Raw genomic sequence first — 19871 nt, forward strand, 5'->3', positions numbered from 1 at the left:
AACAAGGTTTGTGCTGTAGACAGCCTTGAAAACAGGGTTTTTGGTCTACCACTAGCAGAATCACAAGTATGAAGGAGATTTAAAAAATGTGGCATTTCTCCTTTCTTGTTGCTTTCCAATGTAAACAGACTTTGCACTGTCTATTTTCTCTTTGTAGGAGATTTCTGGACATGAATTTAGATGAAAGTATGGAGGATGAAGAATTGGATAGAGAGGTATGTATTATGTGCCTTCAAGCACTATGGGATACATATGGGGCATTTTTCTGCCACACAACAACAGTGGTGTGGCATATAGTGATACCTTCTTTTCAGTCCATTGTCACACCCTTTGTTGTCCACTTGGCAGCAAAGTTCGGAGGGGACACATCATTTTTTCTGTTAGTGTATTGATGAGTTCATTTGTTTGTTTCTTCATTTAATCTTTATAACATCATTATCTTGGATTCTGTTCACCAGCTTTCATAAAAATTGGTATGTGGCTGCATCTTTAAAATACTAAAACTAGGTCACTGTGACCTAAAGTTAACACTTGGGTGACTTATGTATTTTCACCTGTTTGCTTGTTACACTTGCAATATCTTATCATTTCACCCACACTTATTAAACAGCATATAAATGTATTTCAAACAGTTTAATTCAACCATACTAAACCTTGGTCAGTGTCACACTTTTTTCACTTTTAAGTGATATTTTTGTTTTCAGCTATCCACTCATTGCTTTCTCAGTGTGTGTGTGTGTGTGCCTGCATCTTAGAAAGAGTAACTAGGCAATTAAAGCTGGGTCACTGTGGCCTAAATTTCATACTTGAGTGACATGTGTATTTTGACTTATTTTGTTCATTAAACCCGCGATATCTTGGACCCTATTTCATGTGCACACATCAGAGGCAGAAAAGTCCAAGATCCAGGACTCATTTCTGACCATTTGACCTAGCTATGTTCAGCCCCACCCATAAAATATTGCAGACCGAGTCTAATTTGAATCATCACACACACACACACACACACACACACACATATATATATATATATATATATATATATATATATATATATATATATATATATATATATCCAAACAAACTTGGACTGGTTGTCACCACTTTGCAAGGCTCTGATGGGCATGTGATTGTTCCAGGAATATAGTTATAGTTTTGAACTTTTTGTCCTTCTATCTTTGACTTCTGTTTGTGCTGTTGAACCTGTCAATAAAAGACGCTGATTGGTTTCCATGATAGAGAGGTTAAAAAATTTAAGAAAGGGTCCATAAATGATTCATGGTAGATATGATCATTGTAAACATAAATAAGTGGATCTGCCAGTGTAACTTATTCATTAATAAAGCATCAGAGGAGGACATTAATTTAAGCTTTATAAAAGACTGTATAGGCAGTGTACAAAGAACTAGTTGATCATACATTTGCTTCATGGTGGTAGGTTTTAGCAAGGACTGCAACTATGTTGTCTCTATATCACATGACTATAAGATTCCTTCCAGGTTTGGTCACCTGCTCAAAATTCCTAATGTTCTTGGAAGGTTCTCGTTTTTGATATTGATATTTTTACATCATGATGTTCATTTTAACAACAGGGAATAGAACAAATGTTGAGGCATATTGACTCTCCCACCGCTGGTGATGCAGAGTGTGTTAATCTAGTCCAACATATCGAGGCAATAAAACAACACCGTCAGGAGGTTACTAATGAGGAAATGCAGGTCATCATGGAACAGAGGGATGCTGCATTGGCAAAGGTATTGAGATTCATGATTTTAAAATCTTAAAAATGCACCTGACTAATTATTATACCCATTCCCTGACTAATACATAGGTATATAGTTATTGTTATGCCCATCAGTCTGTCTGTCCATAAATATTTTCATTGCAAGAGGATAACTCTCCAACCAGTAAAGTTACATCAATCAAACTTGGTACACATATGATGTAAGTAAGTTAGAGGTGTCTTATGATACTAGGAATTTTTGGCATTCAGTTTTTTCATGTCTATGGAAACAATGTGTTGCATAAATAATATGTAAATTGAGAGTGCTTGATCATAGGGTACTGGCATGTGTTCTAAAAAAATATATCTTGCTGGACAATAGGTTATGCTCAGTAGGAGTATTTATATAAGCAGGTTATGCTCAGTAGGAGTATTTATATAAGCAGGTTATGCTCAGTAGGAGTATTTATATAAGCAGGTTATGCTCAGTAGGAGTATTTATATAAGCAGGTTATGCTCAGTAGGAGTATTTATATAAGCAGGGAGTGCTCAGTAGGTGCAGTGAGATATGTCATCCCCAGATGACTTTGGGTTTTATACTGACGAAACGTTAATGAAAACTTTTGAAACTGATGTGTATATCTTGTAAATTCCATATCAGCATGTGTTGAAATAATTGAGTGGGAATCCAGAGATTTTAGTTATTTCTAATAGGGCTGGAAATATCCTTTGTTAAATAATTTTGCTGGGCAAAGTAATTTTCTTGCTATTAGCCAAGAGTTTTACATGAATACGAATAAAAATGTATATGTAGTTTTATGTAAATTTCAATTATAAGCAAGCACCAAAGGAATTGCTTTTCTTTTTTGGATGCCAGTTTCTGAGAATTTCATCGCTGTTTCATACCACAGATTTAAGAACCCATTAGAAATGTATCCACCTTTTTAGGCATCCACCTGTTAAGAATGCAAAAATGGTACCGATCTGAAGGACATGCTTGCATTAAAGTATTGATGAAAATAATGCTGTCAGGTGAACTATAAAAAAGTTACAGAAGTAAATGAATCCACATTTAAGAAATTTAGGGGTTTTCCATCTGAATAAAACAAATGTTTTTGAGTCATTTTAATGGATGTGGATTGAGTCAACACTTACAGGAGTCCTTTTTTTTAACCAGAAACAAATTGTACTGAAAGATACTGCATTACAGTTTAACCTAAGTGAACCCCAAGAAATTGTCTCCTTTTTTATGTCCATCTGAAGTGTCAAATAGAGAATCAGATTTTGTGTCTCTTAAAAGAGGAGATCTTTGTCAGGTTCATCAGCATCTTGATGGTGACAAACTTTAAAACTTACCCCATTAACACAGAATTTGTCTCATAAGACGCTATATACAAAAGTGACTGATGCAGTAGACTATTTTAAAGAACTCACAATGAAAATCCTTGTGTAATGTAAAGGACATATCTTTAAATGGATCTTGATTATGTAATATTTATATTTTTCACACAGTGTCGCAAGCTTGAAGCTGAGTTAATGCGGTACCAAGGTCAGCATGGAAACAACCGAGAACCAATGTACAGAGTGAGTATCAGAATGTGGTAGTTAGCCAAAATGCTGCTTAACCTCACCAAAATGCCACTATCTTTTAACTAACCACAGGTACCATTATGAATCAATGAAACTTACCTTAGCTAGACACTATTGGGACAGAACATGTGGCCATTTTATAGAGATGGCCATTATATTGAGGTTTGATCAGTATTAAAACAGCTTTGTTGGGACCAAAATATGTGGCATAGGTGAATTGAAAGCCAGAATATAAAAGGTCTAATTCAGGGAAGCGGTATTGCATTGTAACATGACTGCAGAAAACATTTCACTAATTGGTTCAGTTTGTCAGGATTTTGTACTACCCACAGTCAAGCAGTGTATATACCCATGCCTTTGTAGATGTAGGTTTATATGATCCAGCCATCCAGCATTTGTTAGCCAAGCTAATTCAAGAGTTTTGAAGATGCACTTGTTGACAGATCACTTTGATTACTTAATTTCTGTTTGAGTTATTAGCATATTTGTCTGGCAGCATGTTTGACACAATCCTTTTAATGCAGCCAGTTACAATTTTTTGATTTATTTCCATAAAACTTTGTAAATATTATAGCCATCACTTGAAGATATGCATATTGACAAATCACTTTGCTCCCCCCATTAAACCTGGATATTACAATTTTTGTCATTTTTTGTCATGCAGCATAATGCAGTTTATGACTGTCTTACTAGCACAAACAGTCTTGCCACTATTGATGGATTGTCACAAAACTTGGTTCATATTATGGTCATCACATATTCACAGATCACTTTGATCTCCCAATCACTGTTGGCATTATTGCCCTTTTTGTCATGTAGCTTAATGCAGTGTATAACAGAATGATGTTTAACTTAGTACAAATAGCTCAGCAGTTTGTCATGCAGTTGTTTATGGTTGCTGGGAAACTTGGTACATATTATGGTCATTATCTAAAGTTGCACATGCTGACAATTTACTTTGCTTCCTTGATTTTGTTGTAAGAGTTATGGCCTGTTTGACGTTATTTGAGTTGGAGAAGCTACACTGGCAGTTTTTCGCAGTTGAAATTTTGTATCATGGTCATCATCTGAAGATATGCATGCTGACAAATCATTGTACTAACAATGTTTTCCAAAGAGTTTTACACTATTCTTGACAGTATAGATTCATATCCATAATGGGGTAGAGATGGGATGCAGGAGTGCTGGGGAATTTTTATGTCTGTATCATTTAAATGCTTAACATACACTTTTCGCCAGCTTAGAGTGTACCTGTATCTATATTTATAGTTTTTGCAATAATTTGTGCTTTTTATAAACAAGAAATGCTGAGAAAGTGGGTATCAATTTTTGTGCTTTTGCCCCAAAAAATGACATTTTTATCAATAACTAAATGTGTGGACTGGGGAAGGAGTCCTATTGCCTTCAAGGTTGGATCATTCTTTGTTGTTTAAATTTGTGGATTTTATTCACTATCACATCCCTGAAAATTGTTACCCCACCAAATATAGTCCATTCGTATTAATTTGGATATGGCCTAAATTCTGACAAGTATGTGTTATCAAAATTGTATAGTTAATTTTATCTTTAAAACCCAGCTTGGCCAAGGATCAAAGTGGAAATTGATAATGATTATGGCAAGGCAGTGAAGGATTATTAGAATGATGATAATGATGAACCTTTAAGGCTTAGGTTTATTTATTCTTGTTATTTTGCTTGTTAATGATTCAATTCTCAAACCTTCTAATCTCGTTATTACTTGTTTACCCTATCACCCCTTAATTATTCAATTAAGGCTCAATTTGCATCTGTTTAAAAGGACATCTTTTCTTCTGTTGAATACTTGGTAGCTATGAATCTGTGTTTAAACCTATTCAGAATCACCCTATCACAATCTTTGTCTGAAACCTATTCATAATCATCCTATCACAGTCTGTGTCTTAAACCTATTCATAACCACCCAATCACAATCTGTGTCTTAATCCTATTCATAATCACCCTATCACAATCTGTGTCTTAAACCTATTCATAATCACCCTGTCACAATCTGTCTTAATCCTATTCATAATCACCCTATCACAATCTGTCTTAAAGCTATTCATAATCGCCCTATCAAAATCTGTCTTAAACCTATTCATAATCATCCTATCAAAATCTGTCTCTTAAACCTATTCATAATCACCCTATCACAATCTGTCTCTTAAACCTATTCATAATCACCCTATCAAAATCTGTCTTAAACCTATTCATATCACCCTATCACAATCTGTCTTAAACCTATTCATAATCACCCTATCACAATCTGTCTTAATCCTATTCATAATCACCCTATCAAAATCTGTCTTAAACCTATTCATAATCACCCTATCACAATCTGTCTTAATCCTATTCATAATCACCCTATCACAATATTTAGATCAACATGCTTGAAGAATTAAATTTGATTGCATACTGCCTCGTTTACTAGTTGTTGATAGGTTTGAATACAGTGAAATGTCCTATATACATCTAACTGGAAAAGACATCTGGTCTCAGTTCCACTAACAGAAGTCTTAAAGCTAAGTCTCATCTTAAGACAATGATTGGTCCATCTTAGATTAAATTTAAATTTCAGCTAATCAGATTGTAGAATTCTAAACTTAAGGATGATCAGTTGTGAAATTTAGGAGTATTTAACTTCTCAATTTTTTAAATATTTTAAAATGTGAAGGTCCGAGCAATCCAAACTCACTCAGAAATGTAAAGGTTGGTGCGCATTTTCTTGTGCTGCTCTTAATTAAATATATATCCACAAGTACAGTAATTACACAGAAAAGTATTGGAAAAAGTAACCTACCACTAATTACAAATACAATAATAGCTGAAAGAGTTTTTAGAAAGTTCTTTGACTTGCACAAATTGAAGATTATAGACTCCTTACCAAATGCACAAAGAAAGTGAATGTTGGTGAGGGACTTTGTTTTGGTATGACACAGTTACTGTGATCACATTAGGTTTCCACAACAGAAAGGCTCTGCTGCCAGTTTATGGCAGGTCATACATCACATAGGATTTCCAGAGGTCCTGTACACTTTTCACTTACTGACTTTATCATTTCTTTCACAGGACTGTTGTTGTGATTATTAAGACTGTATAAGCATTTTTTTCTTCTTCACTTTTTAATAAAAGACAGAAGTTGCAGCCATGTCTTTTTACGTTTGGTCTCTCCCAGTATTAAGTGCACTTGAGTAACAAATGACATCATAATTTAGTATTCAGGACATTTTAAGCTGCACAGAAAGCTAGACTTTACAGTAGTAGACATCCTTAAATCTAGCATTAAGTTCTGTTGGTGAAATTGGAACGGGATGGGGGGTGGGGGGCTAACCTTTTAGGATGACCATGTTAATTCATACTTGTGCATATTTGTATGTATGTGTACATGTGTACTTGTGATGGGTAATACATAATTCTACTCTGTATATATTTGCACATATATCTTAGATGGCCTCAGAGTAGATGAGTTATGTAATTATTTCAGCCATCCTTGCTATATACAGTTTTTATTATTATTATTATTATTATTACAAATAAAATGCCGTATAGTGGGGAATTTCATACATACTGCTAGATTTTGCTGATCTTTTTTCATAAATTTTTTGTATTAAAATATAAAAAAATGCAAACTATTTAAATACATCATATCCTCCAATGCTACTTTATTCCCCTCAACCTGAAGCAAAACACCTGAAAGGAATCAAAATAAGGCATCAATAGCCACAGAAATTTTGCAAACATTTATGGTAATAACAATAATCCCTTTTGCAGCAGGAATGGTGAAACATTTTTGTTAGCTGGGCATGGATTCATCTCAAAGATTGTTAGGAATGAGAAGTTTTACTACATATTAAACTCAAAAAGTGTCTTATTAACTTATCTACCTTCAGGAGACTGAATGTTACCATAAGTACTTGCTTGTAAGTCAAGTCAAGCTGCAAAAACCAGAAAGATAGTAATCTGCTGTAGCATAATGTGCCTGCAGATTAGGGTCTGTATTGTTTGTTCTACTGATTACCCCAGACACACTGCTCAGACCCAGATCTTCCAGCACATTATGTGACAACCGATCTGGGACTGCTCAGTTTGTGGTTGAAATCGACTTATAAGCAAGTAGATATGGTATGTACTAGACTCTTTACGTTAGTGGACATTCTTGTCAAAAGTATAAAATATTAAGTCAAATATGAGCTTTGAAGTTTTCTTGTAAAGGTGGAGGGGCTTTTAATGATCTGTAATGAACTTATTTGATGCCCAACTTCATAATTTCATAGAGGTCAAGATGAGGTATGATAATAAACAGAGGATTTACACTCTTTTAAACGTCTGCTGTCTTTGTTTTCAAGCATTTAAGGAAATAGGCATTTAATTGTAGTTCTATGTTTTCTTATCAGCTATCCCATAAACATCGACAAAATCCTTGGAAACCAAGTTATTGCATTTGTGACTAATCCTCCACAAAGCAATAAAGAACAACACTGGCTTAGATCTAATAGACTTTTGAGGGTCCTACCCAGGTTTAAGGTTCTAATAACTTATTCATCTGGCCTGCAGGATCAGGGAGACTGGTAGAAACTGGAAATATTTCATGCCATGTAGTAATATATGGCTACAATAAAGAGGTTATCAGGCAGAAATATAGTTTAGTTACTACTCTTTCAAGAGCCCTTGACCTTCAGAAAATGAGGGTAGAAATGGAATGGGATTGTTCTCAATGATATAAAGATCAAAATGAGAGTTTGTTTGGGATTTATTATCTTAATAAATGACAGAAATTGAAAAATACAGTACCAGCATGAACTTTTAATATCCTGTTATCTGGGAGGAATACATCATAACTTTTGCTAGACATCATATGTTATCATCATTTTGAATACGAGTAATGTCCAGTGGGTTCTCATAAGCTTATATATGGTCAGCTGCTGTCACATTGATATTGCTACAACAGTTAAGAGAGAAGTTTGACAGTCTCTTACTTTTCAAGTGTCACTTGAAAGTGCCTAAGGTCATGTGGAGGTTACTTGTTCATACAAACGCATTTTGATAAATTGTACTAGATGAAAATGAATTTCTTGTTTCTGCAAAAGTGTAGCAGATAACCAAAGTAAATGTGTATTTTTCTTCCTTCTTAATACTACACTTTCATATTGACACAACAGAGTCCTGTCTGTATATGGACATCTATATTAAGGGTTCGGAGTTTCATTGAAATAAGTTCAATACTTTTCAGAAGATTTTTTTTATAAATGATTGCTTGAACTGTCATCACGGACATTGATATAGATTGCCATGACAGCCACATCATCACTAGTCTCACCTTTTTTCTTCTGTTCTGGCAAGACCATAAAACATAGATGCATATAATACTTAGATTGCATTGACTAGCACTTAGAAATTTCACTCGCATATTTTGTCACAGAATATTTTTTTGTGTGTGACTACAGTAGGATTAAGCCTATCGTATGATCAGTCCACTTAAGATTTTAATATCGTGCCGTTGGTAACTTTTTCCATAATGTCATGTAGCGGAGCCACCCCGGAAAGTTATATGTGACTGAAGTGAAATTTTACAATGTCTACCCATATTCCATCTTGGTTGATTTGTAGATTCAGATCTGCCTTATATGACACCTCTGTTTATAGGGCATCTGCTCACAAAGAACATTTTTTGTGAATGTTTAACCTTGATATAAAAGACAGTCCACAAATATTTAACCTTGATATAAAAGATGCTGTCCACAGATGTTGTCCTATGAGTTTTCTTTATAAACAAGTTTGACTCTAGATGTTAGTGTTACACTGGCAAGTAACATTTGTATTATAATCTACATAGAAGAGGCTACCTTACTCCTACAAGTCCCTTAATGAGTGAGACTACCTTACTCCTACAGATCCCTTAATAAGTGAGACTACCTTACTTCTACAAGTCCCTTAATGAGTGAAGTTACCTTATTCCTACCAGTCCCTTAATGAATGAGGCTACCTTGCTCCTTTAAGTCCCTTAATGAGGGAGACTACTTTACTCACGTAAGTCCCTTAATGAATGAGGCTACCTGACTTAAACAAGTCCTGTTATGACTAAGACTACCTTTCTCCTACAATTACTCTAATGACTGAGGCTACCTTACTCCTACAAGTCTTTTAATGATTTAGACTACCTTACTCATACAAGTCCCTTATGGGGTGCTCACCAGTTATTATGTACTTTTGAGAGAGTGATGTATGTAAGGTGAAGTTGTTTGCATTTAAAACATGCATGATGGAGAGAATGTTGGCATACCTCTATGCTACATTAATGTAATGTGAATGATATTTCTTTGGATATTGTACTTTTGGAAATTGTACATAATCTAAGCACACTGCTAACTAAAATGATTGCTCCCTTGTGCTAAAAAATCAACCTGAATTAGTTTAAGTACACTATCCATAGCAGCTACTAAAATAGGGAAAATGAATTTTGCCAGACTAGACAATGTCAGCTTCTGAAAGTGCAATGAATGAATTACCAACTATATAAAATGTAAAAAAAAGTTATCTGCTCTTTTTTATACCTCTGAAGTTCAGGAAGTGAAAATGACCAAGTGGAGCTAGCACTGTTTTGAAACATCTTGAGTAAGGCCAAGCTGTATACTCTATAACCCATATTACACCAATCAATCATACACCAAAATAAAGGGAATTAAAGGTTCTTTGAATTATACCTAAGATATACAAGGTCATTTTTAAAAAGCCAGTATAACCAGTGAGGAAAGCCAGGGAAATCCTTTTTCTTTAAAATTCTAACCCTATGCAAAATGTGAAACTGTAGAGCACCACCTTAATGACTGAGGCTACCTGACTCTTACAAGTCCCTAAATGAATGAGGCTACGTTACTCATACAAATGCCTTAATGAGTGAGACTACCTACTTCAAGTCCCTTATGATATGGTACTGAGGGTGGATACTTGACGTCCCACCATTAGAAAGATAGCTTGGGACTTATAGAGTTAATGTTGCTTTAATAATGATCCGGGCACAATCTTCAGCAGGTGGGTTTCATAGGCATTTCAGAAATGCCTATCACTGCCAGCCTTAGGATACAAATCTCAGTAGCTTCTGTGCTGGACTTTTGACCTAAAGGGTGTGGGTTTAGATATTATCATTGGATCAGTCCATTGCAGCTATCATTGGTGTGACCCTGGGAACGGTACTCTACTCCATTTGGCTCAGCACTAATAAACATACTTGAATTGCTGTGTGGCAAAACACCAAGCCACCACAGACTTCTGGACAGCATGTTAATTACACTTTTCCTGTACCACTATAGTCCCTAGTTAGACTCCCTCATGCTAACAGGATGGGTGGCTGCCCATCAAAGGCAGTTGATTTTCCACAGTTCCCTTTTTCTGCAAGTTTTACGTGCTCTTCCATGAATGAATTTGGGCTTTACAATGTTACCTATGCTGATCTGTATGTACATCTGTTGTGTTTTGGCCAGTTTCTTAATTACAGTGGTGGGGCATTCATATTCCATGAACACATTTTAAGTTGAGCAAAATCCCAAGTTCTTGCTCAAAACCTCTAAGTAGCTTTGTGTATATCTTCATTTTTTATATTTAGCATTGTGGTAAAGGAAATTAAGGTAAGAAAATCCCCAAATTTCCATGACTCAAACTTTACAGCAGGTCAGAATTATTGAACTTTTACTTGAGTTTAATCCTGATGCATTTTTCAAGAATCCACGTTCAGTTTTTTCTTTTCTGCCACCTTATAATCCATCTGATCATAGTCATGTGAGTACTTGTTGTGAATAACCAGACCTTGTTGGATGGTTGATATAGAATACTGTTTGTTGAAAAGCAAATTTAAATCCAATTCAGAAAAATAATTTATTATTGCTAATTGATACAATTGTTTCTGACAGCCAACATCACCACCACTGAACATTCGCTATGTCCCTGTACCACCTGACTCCCCGCGGTAAGTGCTACCAGCACAGTGGCGGGTGTGTGATAGTTACTGTAGTGAAAAAGGCACTGGCTAGGGAGTTATAAAATGCACCATTTGTATGGGTTCTGCAGTAGGGGTGGTGGGGTGGTGTGCTTTTATAACATACTTTAGTGCATTATGAAAGTAGCCTTCATGGAAGAGATTTTACAATATTCATCAGAAGGTAAATGGATTTGATCATGCTGTTGTATTTCTTAACAAAAATTTAATTTTGTTTAGCCCACCATGACAGAAGGGATCACTTTGACATCAGTGTATGTATCCATATCTCCATACACTCTAAATCGATGTCAGAGTTCAAGTGTTTTAGTTTAAACTCATTGTTACACTTTTTTAAGTTAAACTCATTGTTACACTTTTTTAGGTTAAACTCATTGTTATGTATTTGTTTAGGTTAAACTCATTGTTACAGTTTTTAAGTTAAGCTCAAATCTTAGTTTTCATGGGATGCTCAGTCTTAAAAAAGTTTGAGGTTGAAGGTTCTTTTAGTTTAAAAAGTTCAATGTTAATTTTGTTTTACATTAGGCCCATTGTCAAAGGTTCTTTTTGGTTAGACTCAATGGTAAAGATTTTTATCTTTATCTCAGTCTTAAAGTTTTTTAACATTAAGGTCAGTGTTAAAGTTTTTTAACGTTAAGCTCAGTGTTGAAGTTTTTTAGATTAAGCTCAGTGGTAAGTCAGATTAAGCTCAGTGTTAAATTCATTTAGATTAAGCTCAATGTTAAAGTCATTTAGATTAAGCTCAGTGGTAAGTCAGATTAAGCTCAGTGTTAAATTCATTTATATTAAGCTCAGTGTTAAAGTCATTTAGATTAAGCTCAGTGTTAAAGTCAATCAGATTAAGCTCAGTGTTAAAGTCCGATTAAGCTCAGTGTTAAAGTCAATCAGATTAAGCTCAGTGTTAAATTCATTTAGATTAAAATCAGTATTAAAGTCATTTAAATTAAACTAAGTGTTGAATTCATTTAGGTTAAGCTCAGTGTTAAAGTCATTTAGATTAAGCTCAGCATTAAGGTTATTTACATTAAGCTCAGTGTTAAAGTCATTTAGATTAAGATCACTGTTTCAGTCATTTAGATTAAGCTCAGTGGTGAAGTCATTTAGATTAAACTGTTAAAGTCATTCAGATTAGGCTCAGTGTTAAATTCATTTAGATTAAGATTAGTGTTAAATTCATTTAAATTAAGCTCAGTGTTAAAGTCATTTAGATTAAACTCAGTGTTAAATTCATTTACATTAAGCTCAGCATTATGGTTATTTACATTAAGCTCAGTGTTAAAGTCATTTAGATTAAGCTCAGTGGTGAAGTCATTTAGATTAAGATCAGTGGTGAAGTCATTTAGATTAAACTGTTAAAGTCATTCAGATTAAGCTCAGTGTTAAATTCATTTAAATTAAGCTCAGTGTTAAATTCATTTACATTAAGCTCAGTGGAAAGTCATTCAGATTAAGCTCAGTGTTAAAGTCATTTAGATTAAGCTCAGTGTTAAATTCATTTAAATTAAGCTCAGTGTTAAAGTCATTTAGATTAAGCTCAGTGGTGAAGTCATTTAGATTAAGATCAGTGGTGAAGTCATTTAGATTAAACTGTTAAAGTCATTCAGATTAAGCTCAGTGTTAAATTCATTTAAATTAAGCTAGTGTTAAATTCATTTACATTAAGGTCAGTGGAAAGTCATTCAGATTAAGCTCAGTGTTAAAGTCATTTAGATTAAGCTCAGTGTTAAATTCATTTAAATTAAGCTCAGTGGAAAGTCATTTAAATTAAGCTCAGTGTTAAAGTCATTTAGATTAAGCTCAGTGGTGAAGTCATTTAGTTTAAGATCAGTGGTGAAGTCATTTTGATTAAGCTCAGTGTTAAATTCATTTAAATTAAGCTCAGTGTTAAAGTCATTTAGATTAAGCTCAGTGGTGAAGTCATTTAGATTAAGATGTTAAAGTCATTTAGATTAAGATCAGTTAAATTCGTTTATATTAAGATCAGTTAAATTCATTTAAATTAAGCACAGTGGAAAGTCATTCTGATTAATCTCAGTGTTAAAGTCATTGAGATTAAGCTCAGTGTTAAATTCATTTAAATTAAGCTCAGTGGAAAGTCATTTAAATTAAGCTCAGTGTTAAAGTCATTTAGAGTAAGCTTAGTGTGGTGAAGTCATTTAGATTAAGATCAGTGTTAAAGTCATTTAGATTAAACTCAGTGTTAAATTCATTTAGATTAAGTTCAGTGTTAAATTCATTTAGATTAAGTTCAGTGTTAAAGTCATTTAGATTAAGATCAGTTAAATTCATTTATATTAAGCTCAGTATTAACATCATTTATATTAAGCTCAGTGTTAAAGTCATTTAGATAAATATCAGTGTTAAATTCATTTAGATCAAGATCATTTTTAAAGTCATTTAAAGTTAAGTGTTAAAGTCATATAGATTAAGGTCAATGTTAAATTCATTTAGATTAAGATCAGTGTTAAAGTCATTTAGATTAAACTCAGTGTTAAAGTCATTTAGGTTAAGATTAGTGTTGAAGTCATTTAGGTTAAGCTCATTGTTAAAGTCATTTAGATTAAGCTCATTGTTAAAGTCATTTAGATTAAGATCAGTGTTAAAGTCATTTAGATTAAGATCAGTGTTAAAGTCATTTACATTAAGTTCAGTGTTAAAGTCATTTAGATTAAAATCAGTGTTAAAGTCATTTAGATTAAGATCAGTGTTAAAGTCATTTACATTAAGCTCAGTGTTAAAGTTATTTAGATTAAAATCAGTGTTAAAGTCATTTAGGTTAAGCCTATTGTTAAAGTCATTTAGATTAAGATCAGTGTTAAAGTCATTTAGGTTAAGCTCATTGTTAAATTCATTTAGATCAAGATCATTGTTAAAGTCATTTAAAGTTAAGTGTTATAGTCATTTAGATTAAGATCAATGTTAAATTCATTTAGATTAAGATCAGTGTTAAAGTCATTTAGGTTAAGCTCAGTGTTGAAGTCATTTAGATTAAGCTCAGCATTTAAAGTTTTTCTATTTTCAAGTTAAATAAAAATTAGGATTGATAAAAATGGGGTAAAATATTGATAAATAAGGAATGATGATGATGCTAAATGTTTCTACTTTTGTTATTGATTGCTATGAATTTTGTTGTGTGGTTCATTAATCAGGCAGAATCAGGTTATCTTCCAGTATAGCTGTCATCTGTCAGTGGTGCAGTCTGATCAGAATCAAGTTCAACAACAAAATGGAGATCTGAGAGACAACAATATGAGACCGTATTCTATTGGCTGTGCAATTTGCCAATTAAAATCCAGCTTTCACATGTATGAAAATGATAAACGTCATTTAGAACACAATATTTCTAACAATAACTCTCACTAACATGAAATGCAATGCTTTTATCCGATAGTTTTCTAAAAATTAAGTGGACAAAGAATTCTTAAGGTCACCAGATTTGCTTAAAACTATCTTGATTTTCATCAGATTGGTGAATGGTAAGACATTTGTATCACATTTCCAGTGAAAAATAAATCGTTGATACCAAAAGAGTTAAAGGTAAAGAGTTTAAAGCTTATGGAAGTTGTTGTTGTGGGGTTTAACGCCATTTTTGAGTACAAGATAGGCTATACATGGCAGCCAGTATTAATGGTGGAAGAAGAACCCGGAAAAAGCACGGAAAGAGCCACCAACCCGCGAGAAGCTACTGCCAAGCTTTCTCACATACCCACATAGGCTGAACCCGCAACTCAACCTACGTAGACAGGTGAGATGGCAGTGATCTTTAACGGTGAGCGCTTTAGACCACTCGGCCACTCGGGGCCCCACTTATGGAAGTAAATATACAGTAATTTCATCAGTGGCTATGTACAACTTTAATTGTTCCTGTGATATTAATTATAACTACATGTGAAAAGTTGATACCCTAATTTACAGGGAACTTTTCTATGCTGAATACACTTGCTTATAAGTTGGGTTCAGCTGCAAACTTCATAGAATCAGATCTGTAGTCTCAATGTACCCACAGATCTGGATCTATGCCATTTGTTAGGAGTAATCATTAATACAAACAGCATAGACCCTGACCTGCCAGCACATTGTGTGATTGCAGATCTACATCTGTTCAATTTGTTAGGAGTAATCAGTAGTACAAGCAGCAAAGACTCTGACATGCTGGTGTTATGCAATGTTAGATCAGGATCTAGGTTGTTTGCAGGTGTTGTGTTTCATCATTATAACAACAATCACAAGCACAGTGTTGCATTTTGACTGTTGTCAAGCGAATGCATACCATATATACTTGCTCATAAGTCAGGTCAAACTCTGAACATAGATCCTGATCTGCCATCCCATGTAGTACCTACAGATCAGGATCTGTATTAATTTTGTCATCTGATTATTCATAACAAGCCATGTAGACCAAGATATTCTGGTGCATTAAGCGATGGCACATCTGGGTCTGTGCAGTTTGCAGTTGGACTCAACTTATAAGCAAGTATTGATGGTGAGCGCTCTCATTTTGCACTCTTAGAACTGAAAAAATCTCAGTACTTGATAGATGAATTGGAAACTTTTTTCTTAATTTGGACCTTTCAGCATTTATTTTTAAACCAGATATAGTAACTGACTCGACCTTAAGTCTGCATATATATATGAAATTGAATGAAGCTAATTACTTTATTGAAAAAGGCAGTGTGTGTGTGTGTGTGTGTGTGTGTGTGTGTGTGTATCAGTATATGTGTATTTGTGTGTACAGGTTTGTGTATATGTGTGGTTAAAACTTAATGTCAAATGCACAATTTGATGTGATCCATGTAATTCACTGATATATTCCACATTTTGTCCATTGATGAAGAAATATATTTTTGTAAATAATTTTACTTTTATGTATTCCACTATATGGGTCTGTAATATGTAATGTTTTATATAATGATATTAGATAAAATTGAAAAATATTAATAATTATAAGTGCAGCAAAACTATGATAATTTTAAATACTTTGTCCTCATTTCAACGTTAATATAAACATTAGGTATGACATCACTGAGCTCATCCCTAAGGTTAATATTTGGACCATTTTACTCCATTAGGGGACAGAATGAATACAGTTGGTATTTTTGATGCCTTGTGTAGGATTTTCCTTCAAGAACTGACCAAGCTTCAATCATTTTTATTGTGTCAACATTACACAGAAAAAGGATTAATAGTGCCCGCATTAATTATGGGTCCTATGGGAGATGGATTGTGTAACCCCAGAGTGGCAAGGGCTGCCAGTTGCATTGTATTTGCCCATATTTTGATCAGTGTTTGTAGATATAGCCAAGGTGAGCAGGGAACTGTTGACATAAAGTGGCCAGTCCTGTTAGCTAGGTAAATTTGTTCTATGTCCAACTTGAGACCAATCACAAAACCAAACATCATCAGTCAACAAATTTTCATGGCAGTTTAAGTTGATAGCAATCAAAGAACATTGAACAATTTAACGCTAATGAACACCTTGAAAGCAAAATTGATGGGTGGTCGTTTTTTTCTTTTCAAATCTCAATGAAGAAATTTCCATTTCTCTTTGGTTTCTTAGCACATTGTGTGTTTATTAGCCATTCTTTAAGTATGTGCTGTTTAAGTATATTTGGCCAGACTATGGTATTATTTCTGTTTACGCATCATCACTGTCTGTGTACCTTTCCACTCAACTCACTTTGGAAAATAAGATGTCAACCACTCCTAGTAAAGTAGAAGGGTAGAAATATACCCATAAAACCTTTGCAAATGATTTCACAATAATACTGTATATACTCACTTATAAGTCTAGTCCAACTGCAAACTGCACAGACCCAGATCTGCCAGCACATATTGCACAGGCAGATCTGAGTCTTTACAGTTTGTTAGGAGTAATCAATTGAACGAACAACATAGACCATGATCTGCAGGTGCATTACGACAGATCAGGACCTTTGTTGTTTGCAGTTTGATTTGACTTATAAGCGAGTACAGATGGTACAAATATATACTCAGTTTGTGTAAATGTGTTTCTTCAAATTTACCTGATGTGTTGAATTTGTATCAACATAAAACTTTGTTGGATAGGGATGCGATATGCATATTGAAATAGAGGCATATGTATATTATAACAAGGAAAGAATAAATAATCATAATGTAAAATTAAATAATTTGGACAAAATAAATCAATACACTAGCTTAATCTGTTAGATAAATATCATAAAGTCATCTAAATTTATTCTGCTGGGTTAAATTAAATTTTATTCTTTTGGGTTAAATTTGTTCAGTGTAACTAATTATCTACTTGGTATGATGAGCATAGTAAATTTTCAGAGTATGTTCACATATGTAAAAGTGCCCAGTCCAATTAAATTTCAGAAGTGGAAAAAGAAATCTATCTGAAAAATAACGTGCTGTCCTTCATAGAGTAATTACAGTATATACTCACTTATCAGTCAAGTCAAACTGCAAACAAGATTGATCCTGATCTGCTGTAGCATAATGCACCAGCAGATCAGGGTCTGTCTTATTTTATTCTACTGATTTCTACATAACAATGTGCACAGACCCAGATCTGCTAGGACCCTATGTGAAAGTCTTCAGTTGGACTCATATGTGAGTTTATATGGTACGCATAACAGTGTCTAGAAGACTTGTTTGACAATGTGCTTTCTGAGTTCCTTTTGGTTCATTTTAAATTTTCAAAATTTATTTTGTGCTGTAAATGCTCATAATTTTGTTCTCTGTGACAAAATTAATGCAAGTAACAAATTTTGTATGTTTTGATATGCTGAGAGAATTCCTATCCTGCAAACCAGTTTAATTATTCATATATTTGTTTGCATTAATCAAAAACATAATTACAAATTTGAATTGTAAAATTTATTATAGCTTATGTATTGATTTGAATCCAGAAATAAATCGACTTTAGGCTCGCATGTATAGTGAAGGAGAACAGGATTCTAGGCATTGAAAATAAGCACATAATGAAGAAAATGAATGCTGGAATTAATTCAAAGATATGAAATATTGGTGAAATTAACTCTAAAGAAAGCTTTTGAAAAATTGTTGGAATTAACTCAGAAAAATTGGTGATATATTAATGGAGTTAACTCAAACCTTTGAAATATTGTTGGACTTAAGAAGAAACTATGAATTATTGTTATAATTAACTCTAAACAAATCATCAACAATTGTTTAATTAAACTCTTCTTTGAAAAAAATATTGGAATTAATTCTAAGCTATCAAACATTGTTAGAATTAACCTGAAACAAAGTTATGAAATATTGTAGGCATTAGCTGAAAGCTATGATACTATTGGAATTAGCTCAAAATAAATTTATGAAATATTGTTAGAATTAACTCAGAGCTATGAAATATTGCTAGTTAACTCAAAGCTATGAAATATTGTCTAAGTTAACTCTGAGCTATGAAATATTCTTTAAATGAACTCAAAGCTGTGAAATATTGTTTGAATTAACTCAGAGCTATGAAATATTGTTGAAATTAACTAAAAACCATGAAATATTGTTTGAATTAACTCAAAACTGTGAAATACCATATTGTTGAAATTAAATAAAAACCATCAAATAGTGTTAGAATTAACTCAAAATGTTGCTATGAAATATTGTTTGAATTAACTCAGAGCTGTGTGTGTGTGTGTGTGTGTGTGTGTGTGATTTAGATTTTTAATGTAGCTTTAACAATTTTCCAGTCATATCACGATGATGTCTGCAGTGTGGCAATTTAAAGTGATGTCTAGCACTGGGGCATCATGCCGCAGACATGTAGTATGATGTCCCACCCAGTCATATTATCCTGACACCAGGCTGACCAGTCCTAACACTAACCTCTTAATGCTTAGTGCCTAGCGAGGCATCTGTTAGTAAAAATTTTACAATTTTACAATTTTTTTTATATGACTCGGCCAGGGTTCAAACCCATGACCTCCCACATCTGGGGCAGATGCTCTAACCACTAGGCCACTGGCACTGGAGTGGTAAACAGAGCTGTGAAATATTCTCGGAATTAACTCAAAGCAATGAAATACATTTTACTCATAATACCCAGGAAAAAGACTGATTTTTTTGACAAAGTAGACTTTCATTTATAATTGCGCTTCATTTTATAAACAAGTTGAATATTTGCTATGACTAGAACCAATAAATCTATAATCTATGAGAATGAAAAGAAATATATACTAGTACTTGTACAAGTAAACATGAAAAGATGAAAATAATACATAATGAAAAGTTCTCTCTCTCTCTCTGTCTCACACACACACACACACACAGTTATTTTCATTGTGCCAGGTCATATTAATGCAGGCTTCGTTTTTTCCTATATATCTGGATGGTTCCAAATCTTAGATTTCTGGCTCTATCAGGGGTTGCTGTGGAGACCTGTGCCCCTCTACTCACACCTTTGTTTAAACAAGGCTTGTCATATGTCACAGAGATTGAGCAATGATAGATATATGGCCCTTTGAGTGCCAAAGAAATTAATCTTATCGAAGGTGTGGAAAAATAAGTTGTGGTTTGTAGGCTAGAATGTGAAATTAAAGCATTGGAACT

The 19871-nt window shown here is 33.7% G+C and overlaps 1 protein-coding gene across 1 annotated transcript in view; it reads left to right on the top strand.

The window, feature by feature from the left end:
- LOC149805636 (uncharacterized) overlaps positions 1–19871 on the top strand; it is a 113669-nt gene that overhangs the window by 66081 nt on the left and 27717 nt on the right. Inside the window, exons 7-9 of the mRNA XM_089934492.1 lie at positions 158–215; positions 1593–1754; positions 3236–3307. Coding sequence (XP_089790618.1) covers positions 158–215; positions 1593–1754; positions 3236–3307 — 292 coding nt within the window. The remainder of the gene's footprint in view (positions 1–157; positions 216–1592; positions 1755–3235; positions 3308–19871) is intronic.

Source organism: Sinohyriopsis cumingii, chromosome 2, assembly GCF_028554795.1.
Source record: "Sinohyriopsis cumingii isolate HCF-2022 chromosome 2, ASM2855479v2, whole genome shotgun sequence".
In the NCBI taxonomy this organism is placed as follows: domain Eukaryota; kingdom Metazoa; phylum Mollusca; class Bivalvia; order Unionida; family Unionidae; genus Sinohyriopsis; species Sinohyriopsis cumingii.